The 10205-nt window shown below is 46.0% G+C and overlaps 1 protein-coding gene across 6 annotated transcripts in view; it reads left to right on the top strand.

Moving 5' to 3' along the window:
- LOC113430525 (uncharacterized) overlaps positions 1–6776 on the top strand; it is a 23250-nt gene extending 16474 nt beyond the window's left edge. For 3 of the 6 annotated variants that reach the window (XM_087952906.1, XM_087952911.1, XM_087952907.1), the window contains 3 exons: positions 2063–2189; positions 2312–2446; positions 3866–5033. In XM_087952906.1, the coding sequence (XP_087809032.1) occupies positions 2063–2189; positions 2312–2446; positions 3866–4851 (1248 nt within the window). In that variant the 3' untranslated portion in view covers positions 4852–5033. Of the gene's footprint in view, positions 1–2062; positions 2190–2311; positions 2447–3865; positions 5034–6187 lie in introns of those variants that run through there. The other 3 variants (XM_087952909.1, XM_087952908.1, XM_087952910.1) reach the window with 3 other exon arrangements.
- Positions 6777–10205: the final 3429 nt, after the last annotated feature.

The following is a 10205-nucleotide window of genomic DNA, read 5'->3' on the forward strand; positions in this document are numbered from 1 at the left end:
CAGAGGCAGCTCCAACGGCACTCCAAACGGCAGCGGAATGGGCAGAAGGGAAAGCAACAGCGGCAGGTGCCAAAGGTCTTGGGTCTGCAGCAAAGGTGTTTGGTGGGAGTAGGGAGCTCTCTGCGCTTCGCCATGATCGCCCGTTAGGAGCGGCTGGTGGCGAGGCTGCCTGTGGGGCGCTCTAGATGAGGATGAAAGGGGGGAAATTAAGTTACCCCCCGAAAAGACGGCCTAGCCGTTTTTTCGGGGCTCAAAAAAAAATAAGGCCCGGCCTTATTATGTGAGAAACACGGTATCTATCTATCTATCTATCTATCTATCTATCTATCTATCTATCTATCTATCTATCTATCTATCTATCTCTCTATCTCTCTATCTCTATCTATCTATCATCCATCCATCCATCTTTCTCCAGATAGAGACCTATCTCTCTCTTTATATTTGTCTATCATCTATCAATCTTTCTGTCTGTCCGTCCATCTGTCTATATCTATCTATCTATCTATCCTCCCTCTCTCCCTCATCAAATTTATTGGCCATCTATCTTACCGCAGGATAACTTTGAGCGGCTTACATGTTTTATTACATTAATTGCTCAACGACCACATCATTCATTTAACAACCGTGATGGTTTGCTTAACGACTGTGGCAAAAGGGGACATGACACCTGAGTCATTTAACAACCACCTCGCTTAAGCAACGGAAATGCTGGCCTCCATTGCAGCCATAAGTCCAAGGACTTCCTGTAGCCCTTTTTGCAATAGGGCTTTTACCTTCACAAGGTGCAGTGGTCAGAATGCAGTACTGCAGCCTAGTTCTGGGGACTATCAGCTGTCAGCAGTTTGGCAGTTCGATTCCTTTTTTTTAAACATTTTTTTTATTTTTATTTTTATAACAAAAACAAAAAATAAAACCATCTTTCAATAATGCAGTGTGTTGACCGGGTATATATTGTCGGACTCCGTTAAGGCAGTGATCCCCAACCTTTTTATGCCGCGGCCCGGTACGGCATCAGCTGGGCGCCGCCATCTTTTTGATGAAAAGTGCTTCCGGTGACCTCACTGGAAGCACTTTTTCATCCAAAAGATGGCGGCGCTAGCTTCGTGAGCTTTTCGGGTAGAAATGGCTTTCTGCCGGAAAAGCTCACGGAAGCGCTGCGCCGCCATCTTTTTGATGAAAATGTGCTTCGGTGAGCTTTCTACCCAGAAAAGCTCACCGGAAGCACTTTTTCATCAAAAAGATGGCGGCGCCAGCAAGCCAGCGGCCGGTAGGACTTGTTCCGCGGACCGGTACCGGTCCGGTGGTTGGGGACCCCTGCGTTAAGGGATGACAGGTGATCTGAGCCAGTCAGCCCATTTGCAGGAGCTGGATGATGGGTTAAGGGGTGATTAAGGGAATAATTAGGGGCATGGATAGGAGATAGAAGCATTTAGGTGGGTGTTTTTATACCTTTAAATAACACTGTGAGGCAGAAGCTTCCAGTGCTAACCTAGACCGGTTGGGATACCGTTCTTGTTGGATAGAAAATTTGTTGTTTGACATTAAAAACCCTTGAAACCTGCTTTCTGCTCTGCATGGTGGTTTGTGGTTTGTTGTGCAAATCTGCAAGTTTTCAAAGACCGGCTGGACATATATCTTGTGCACGTATTAATACTTATATACATTTCTTACTAAGTTTACATTCATATAGCCTATTCAGCATTATATGTCATTATAACAATATCATTTAATCGCTTGCTTTATTTTCCAACCATTTATAAAATAAACCCCAAATCATATAATGTTCCATTTTGATTCCTGACCGGCTCATGGTTGACTCAGCCTTTCTATCCTTCCGAGGGTCGGTAAAATGAGGACCCAGATTGTTGGGGGCATAAGCCTGACTCTGTAAAGCGCTTAGAGAGGGCTTGTAAATCACTGTGAAGCCGTATACAAGTCTAAGTGCTATTGCTACTGCTGTCCCATGTTGATGGCTCCCTCATACCTTCTCCATTCCCCAAGTTAGCATGACATCCCTTCACCGATTTCACGTTAACTGATGGCTGCGTATCCTTGTTTGTAGGGATCAATGAGCCTCCAAGAGACAGGGGCTCCTCTGCAGACCATGGAGCAGGGTCTGATCCAGCCTGGTCAACGCACCATATTCTGGCAAGTCCTGCAGGAGGAGAACGGCAGCACAGATTGTTTGGGTAAGTAGATGCTTCTGAGCGCCTTGCAACCAGGGAAGACACAAGTGCGAACGAGGCGATGGAACCCACAAAAGGGATCAAAAACCAAAGGCTTAGAAATGTCCCCTTTCTTGTTCCTTCAGGGATCAAGAACAGAAACTGGATCAAAATGGAAACTTCTTTGTATGGAGGAAACGATCCGGAGGAGACCTCCAGGACCGCGGCCAAGATAAACACAGGGAATGCGTCAATGGAGGACGACATACAGGAGGAGGGATGTGAGTCAGACAGTGGGGAGGGAGGGAAACTTCTAGAAACACAGGATAAATCCATAAAATCTTCGGGAAACCTTGGAGCTGTTTGTACAGGTCATCCTTAGCTTATGACAGATCCTCAAAGAACAGAATAGAATAATTATAGAATAGAATTCTTTATTGGCCCAATGGGATTGGACACACAAGGAATTTGTCTTGGTACAAATGCTCTCAGCGTACATAAAAAGAAAAGATACATTCGTCCAGAATCATCAGGTACAACATTTAATAATAGTCATAGGGTGCAAATAAGCAATCAAATCATACTAGGAAGCAGTCAATATAAATTATTAGGATGCAAGCAACAAGGTTACAGTCATACAGTCACAAGTGGAAGGAGATGGGCGATAGGAACAATGAGAAGATTAACAGTAATAGTAGTGCAGACTTTGTGAATAGTTGGACAGTGTTGAGGGAATTATTTGTTTAGCAGAGTGATGGCGTTCGGGAAAAAACTGTTCTTCTGTCTAGTTGTGCTGGTATGCAGTACTCTGTACTGTCATTTTGAGGGAAGGAGTTGAAACAGTTTATGTCCGGGATGTGAGGGGTCTGTAAATATTTTCACAGCCCTCTTTTTGACTTGTGCTGTATACAGGTCCTCAATTGAAGGCAGGTGGGTAGTAATTGCTTTTTTCTGCAGTCCTAATTATCCTCTAAAGTCTGTGTCTGCCTTGTTGGGTTGCAGAACCAAACCAGACAGTTATAGAGGTGCAGATGACAGTAATTCATCTGTAGAACTGTATCAGCAGCTCCTTGGGCAGTTTGAGCTTTCTGAGTTGGCGCAGAAAGAACGTTCTTGGTTGTGCTTTTTTGATGACGTTTTTGATGTGAGGTGTCCATTATAGGTCTTGTGATATGGTAGAACCTAGAAATTTGAAGGTCTATATTGTTGATCCTGTGTTGTCTACTATTGTTAGAGGTGGTAGAATGGGAGGGTTTCTCCTAAAGTCTACCATCATTTCTATGGTTTTGAGTGTGTTCAGTTCCAGATTGTTCCGGTCGCGCCACGAGGCAAGTTGTACAACCTCCTGTCTTTATGCTGATTCGTCGTCGTCTCGAATGAGACCAATTGCTGTTGTATCATCTGCAAACTTCAGTATTTTAATAGAATAGAATAGAATAATTATAATCAGAATGAGAATTTCTTGTCCCAAAGGTGCTTTTCAAAAGACAACTGGACTTTCCTGTTATTTTTTGTTGTTGTTTTAACCTCCATAATGTTTTGCTTCTTATCCAGGAACTGAACCGAATAAGCTTCTTGGATGAGAAGTGAAATGTTTTCAAAGAAAAATAAAACCAAGAAAAGTCCAGTGGCCTTTTGGAAAAACCGTGAGCTGGACGGTTGAGAATCTCTACAGACATTCCTCTTTCTTCTTTCTTCAGGTGACAGCCGAGGTTGGATCAAGATGGAAAATTCTCAGCGGGGAGAGACTGTGCTGGAAGAAACCCCCAGGACGCTAGCAGACAATTCCCAGTGGACATTTCCTGTCACCTCTAACATTCATGGACTGAGGTGGGAATTCCAAGTGGATAAGATGCCCGCCAAGGGGAAGAATGAATGGTGTGACGTCTCCGATGATCTTACAACTGCCGTCGAGAAGAATCCCACCGCACAGGCAGAACGGGGAAAGGCCCTGCCGCCGAAGCAGGGACGAAAATGCTGTTATAAATCAGGATTTGTGGAGATGCATGGGAAACCCTGCCCCTGTCCCTCTTTGGAGGAAACGATCCAGCAGAAATGTTACTTGGATAAACCTCAGAGGACCCATTCAGCTGAGCAAGAAGCGGAACCTTTGGAGGTGAGGAAAGACTTCCGCCTGGGGGATGATTTGACGGGGTGCCCGAAAAATCACCCATCCGAGGAACCTCGCGAATGCCTGAAGGAGGAGAAAGACAGTAAAAGCCGGAAAGCCGTAAAGAGAGATCAAGGCATTCAGACGGAAGGGAGGCGGTATCGGTGTGCCCAGTGTGGGAAATCCTTCCGACACAGGCAAACATTGACCAAACACCAGAAGATCCACACGGGCGAGAAGCTGCACGAATGCCTGGCTTGCGGGAAGAGCTTCACGTCGCGAGAACCTCTGCTGAGGCACCAGCGGATTCACACGGGAGAGAAACCCTACGAATGTCCCCAGTGCGGGAAATGTTTTCGGCAGAGGGTCCACTTGATGGGTCATCAAAAAACCCACACGGGAGAGAAACCTTTCAAGTGTCCCGAATGCGGGAGAAATTTCTCTCGGAGGGATAAATTGACCAGGCACCAGCGTATCCACCGATGTCAGCGAACTTATGCGCATCCCGAACTTGGGAAGAGTTTCGATCCGAAGGCAGCACTGCTCAAACATCCAAATCTCTATGAAGGACAATGACAGACTTTCGGCTTCATTCTTTGGTAGCCTATTTTACCAGACGGTTTTAAGTCTCCTCAAATGCCTGTCAGGATTGGGACAGGTTCTTACAGATCAGTGGTGGGCCGCAACCGGTTTAACAACCGGTTCTGTGAGTGCACGCTTCACACGTGCAGCATTCAATAAACACCCATTTGAACCTCTCCAGTTCACCTTCTAGCCCCGTGATGGCAAACCTATGGCACCTGTGGCACACAGAGCCATTTGTGCTGGCACGCGGGCTGCAGGCAAATTTACCTCATGGCGCATGCGCGCGCCTCCCAGCTGATTTTCAGCCTATTTGAGGCCTTTTCGGCCTCCCAGAGACTTGAAGAAAGCCTTTGCAGGCCGAAAAATAGGCCCGTTTTGTCACTTCCTATATTTCTGGAAATACCGGAAGTGACGAACCGGGCCCATTTTTCGGCCTGCAATGCCTGCAGAAGCTTTCCTCAAGCCTCTGGGAGGCCGAAAAATGTCTCCAATGGGCCGAAAATCAGCTGGGAGGCTCAGTGCAGGTAAGGGGGCGGCGGCGGGGGATTGTGCACGCATGTGCAAGAGTGTGTGTGGGGGGCACACATTGCCTTCTGGGTGGTGGCAGGTGAGTGTGTGCGCACAATTTTTGGCACAGGAGCCCCAAAAAGTTAGCCACCACTGTTCTAGCCTTTCCCAGTGAAGTACAACAGCTGAGGCACAGTAATCCACTTTGCCACGCGAATCAACTGAGTTGCAAAAGAAGGAAATGTAAGACAGGATAGGGCGGGGTTGAGGCCAGCTGATCATCATACCGGTTCGCTAGACCCAATTCGAATTGGGAGCAACCCACCAGTGCTACAGACACTCCAAAAACGAAAACAAATAGCTTCAGGTTGTACATTTTTAGAGGAGCGGCACAGAATTCGCCTCGCGCAATGCCACATGAACAGCTCTGTTTGTCAGGGCTCCAACATGCGCCCCCATTCAAATCACAAGTCACTAGCTGCATCTCTTAGAGTAAAAAATATTGATTTTTAGGAGTTAATGTCGGCGCTTCCTGGTTGCAGCCAACTCTGACACATCATTCATTTCCTCCTTGACCCTGGTCTTCCCCCCCACCCCCTGGATGTATATTCTCCAATGAGACACATCCATAGCCAAGAGTCATCAATCATGTTCTCCAGTAATAATCTTGCACGCCAACAGCTTTGGCTGCCAAGGCGATTATCTGAAGCATTTAAGGAATGCACTGCTTTTCTCCCCGCTCCCTTTCTGCCTGCAACTAAAAAAGATCAAAGAAGTATTTTTTTAGTTGACGCTGTTCTTTGCCTCTTGCTTTAAAAAGCAGCTCCGAACTTTGACTGTCAATCCCATCATCCTCAGCCAGCCTTTCCTGCCTTGGACATTGGGAATCCAGCACCCCTCTGAAGGACCCCAGATGAAGGAGGGCTGAAGGAAAGGAGAACATTAAAGGCCCTCTGAATTCTGGAAATTACCACCGAGCCCTTCTCCATCTCTGCGGTAGTAGGAAGGATGGGGTGAAAAGACGTTGAGCGTGGCCAGGAAAAGCTCGCTGTGGCAAAAAAAGGAGAGAAGTGCAAAAAAGGAAAGGGGTTTGACGGGGGCCGAGGCCACGCCCTTTTTGAAAGGCGTGCCAAGATTGAAGACATAATGAAGGCAGAATTGAGCCAAAAGCAAAAAGGGGACAGTAAAAAACAAAGTGTACACTTGGCAAATGAACAATTTTAATCAGGACTGGTAAAAACCCTGTCTGCTATCAAGCAGGGAAAAGATTCTTTTATCCAGTTTCTTAACTTTGACAACGTTGAAATCCACTTCAACTCCCAGAATTCTGGGAGTTGAAGTCCACATATCTCAAAATGGCCAAAGTTTGAGAAATACCACTTTAAATCCCTGGATAAAATGAGCCCAATTTGAATCCTCTGTGTTATACTTATTTTTCCTTGTCCCAATGGGATAGAAGTGCTTTGCTTTGTATGGCCTGGATGGGGGGAACGGGGTTTGACTTCCCAGCCTGGATTTCCTTTTGGTCTCCCATCCAAGTGCATTCGCCTGAGCGGCAGGCGTGCATGCATGCCGCTTGCGCAAATGGAGCTGTGTGCGCACACACACTTGCTGGCTACTTGTGTGAACCATTCATACACACACACACACACACACACACGGTGGTACACAAGCCAGAAACATTGGAGAACTCGGCACTAAGGCAATAGGGGAAGGGTAGTTCATTGGTTTGGGCAAATGACCTTCACAAGGAAAAGAGAAATTGGTCATGTCAAGGACTGAGTGTATACCATTATTCTTGAAGTCCGGAGCTCCTGTGAATCTCTTTCCATTCGTTTTTTATGCGATGATGCTCTTGTGAGCTAAAGAGCCTCATTCTTTCTTTCTTTCCTTTCTTCCTCTTCCTCTCTTTCCTTCTTTTTTCTCTTTCTTTTCTGTCCCTATTTTTTCCTTTCTCTTTTCTCTCTCTCCCTATTTCTTTCTCTCCCCCTTTCTCTCCATTTCTCTTTCCTTTCTTTCTCCATTTTTCTTTTTCTTTCATCTGTTTTTCTCCCTATTTTATTCTTTTCTTTCTCTCCCTTTCTCTCTTATATCTTCTTTCTTTCTTTCTTTCTTTCTTTCTTTCTTTCTTTCTTTCTTTCTTTCTTTCTTTCTTTCTTTCTTTCTTTCTTTCTTTTCTCTATTTCCTTCCTTCTCTCTCCTTTCCTTCCTCCCTCTTTCTTTCTTTCTTCCTTTTCTCTTTCCACTCTATTTCCTTCCTTCCTTCTCTCTCCCTCCTCCTCCCTCCCTCCTTCTCTCTCTCTCTCTCTCTCTCTCTTTCCCAATAAATAATATTCTATAATCTATCTCAGTGTCACAATGAGAATCCAGGGATGGAAGTAGTGTAAGGAAGATCCACCAAGATCTCAAGATGTTGGCGCCGTAGGAGCCCCTCTTTCACTGCAGAAGGCCTCCTTATCTCTGTGTGGCAGAGAGAGAGATGACCAGCACCTAACAAACCAAAACATCACCTCATTCTTCAGAGGCATAGCGCACTGATTCTCTTCAATCTCTCGAGCCCTCAGGGACACGGGTTGAAAACAAAACAAAAAACAGATTCCACATGCAAACTAAGAACTCAAAAAGACAAAATAAAATGCCTCACCAAGGAAGTCCTCTGACCTGATAGCAGCAGCTTGAGGCTTGACCTTCTGCTTTCTAAAATAGACTCCTTGAACCTGAGCGATTTTTAAGATGCGTGGATTTCAATCTTCAGAATTTTGTCTGTGGAGATTCTCAGTCATCTAGATCATGGCTATCCCAAAAGTGCTTTTTCAAAAGGCAATTGGACTTAAACTTTCACTTTTCACTCAAGCAGAAACTTCTATCAGTCAATCAGAATAGAGTTGGAAGGGACCTGGCAGGTCTTCTAGGCCAGGGGTCGCCAACTTTTTGGACCTCAGGGACCACCAAACTCATCATTTTAAATCCTGCGGACCAGAGAGCCTGGAAAAATCCCCCCAAAAGTCTGCAGGAAAATTCCCCCACCCCTGTTTTCCTACCAATTGATCTTTCTTTATTTGGGATCGCAGGATACCGTCTCCAGCTCCGTTCTCAGGGGGAGAGAGAGAGAGAAAGAGACTTTTGGCTTCATGCAAGGAAAGCAGCAGAAGCCTTTCTTTCTCTCCCCCAAACTCCACCAGAAACGAGTCTTTGCTGGCGCAGCCTCTTGGAGCAGGATGCCTTGAAGCGTCCCAAAGACTCATTTCTGGCAGAGTTTGGGGGAGAGAAAGAAAGACTTTTGCTGCTTTCCTTGCGTGCAGCCAAAAGCAGAAGAAGAAAGAAGTGGAAAGAAGCAGCCACCGGTGACCAGGTGAGGCACATGGGGCAAGTGGGGCAAATTCTCCCCCTCCCCCCTTCCCCTCACTACCTCGCGTTCGCAATGCAAGCGACACAAGCCTTGTGTTTCCGCGGGCCATGTGGGCGGCACAGCCTGGATTAATTGCTTTGGGGGTGACATTTCTCTGCAGACCACCAAAATTTGCTCGTGGTCCCCGGCCCACTGGTTGGTGACCACTGTTCTAGTCCAAGTAGGAGACCTTATACAATTGGAGACAAATGGGTTTCCCGTGTCTTCTAGCAAAATTTAAAAGGCCAGTTGCCTTTTGTGGAAAAAAAAGCACCTTTGGGACAAGCATGTCCTGGAGCAGTGGTCGCCAACTGGTGGTCCGTTGCCCACCGGTGGTCCGTGAGAAAATTTTGGTGGGCTGCAGAGAAATGTCACCCTCAGAGCATCCCCCAAAGCAATTAATTCAGGCTGCGCAGGAAGACAAAGCTGCGCCACCCACATGGCCTGCGGGAACCCTCCCCGTCCACTCCTTACCTGGCAAACTTGCCTGCTAAGTTGCTATTTTTCCTTTTTTATTTTTTATTTTCCCGGCCATCAGCTGTTCTGCTGTGCCAGGAGATTTAGATTAGTTAGAAAGCAGGAAATGGTTGCATTTCTTGCTTTCTAGCTAGTCTTTAGATCTTTGGCTCTGCTTTTAGGCACAGCCGAACCTCCCTTAGGACTGAGGGTTCTATTATTCACTGCAGACTCATGGCAAGCAAATTTTATGCGACAGACTCAGGTAGCCGATGGCAGATAGATAGATCACTGAATGATTCTGTGAGCAACTCAATCTGCCTCCCTGCTTTGCCTGATTTTGGGTAAAAGTTGCTCTCTTTTTTAATAAAAAAATTCAATATTTACATACATGGTGTGTTGTGAATTAATTTTGTGAGTTTGCAAGCAAATTTTATGCGTCAAACTGAGCTAGCAGATGGCAGATAGATAGATCTCTGAATGAATCTGTGATTCTGTGAGCAACTCAATCTGCCTGCCTGCTTTGCCTGATTTGGGGTAAAAGTTGCTCTTTTTTTTAAATAAAAAATCCAATATATAAATCCAATATTTACATACAAGCCATGCCCAGACAGTGACATGACCACCAAGCCTCACCCACAAATCAGGCTACCCCTGACCTGGAGGACTGAAAATCTTCACAGACATTCCACTCCTGAACAATTTCTCCTGCTTTCATTTTGAAAAGAGCTCCAACTTTCACTCTTTCACCAATTGAGCTCAGCCAAGGACAGCTTTCTCTGGCCTTGCCCGGGTGTGCAAGGCCAGCCAATGATGCAGAAGGATGCACCGAGCCAACAGGGGTGCAAAAATCCAGCAGACGAACTGTACCAAGCCAGATCCCTAAAAGCCCTCCTTTTTCAGTTATGGGTGTGCCATCACTGGAAGTTTTAAACAAAAAGTTGGACAACCCTTTGTCTGAAATGGTATAGGGTTTCCTGCTGGAGCAAGGGGT

The sequence above is a fragment of the Notechis scutatus genome, chromosome 2 (assembly GCF_049901735.1).
Source record: "Notechis scutatus isolate UNSWTSFEM ecotype Mainland chromosome 2, rNotScu1.2, whole genome shotgun sequence".
In the NCBI taxonomy this organism is placed as follows: domain Eukaryota; kingdom Metazoa; phylum Chordata; class Lepidosauria; order Squamata; family Elapidae; genus Notechis; species Notechis scutatus.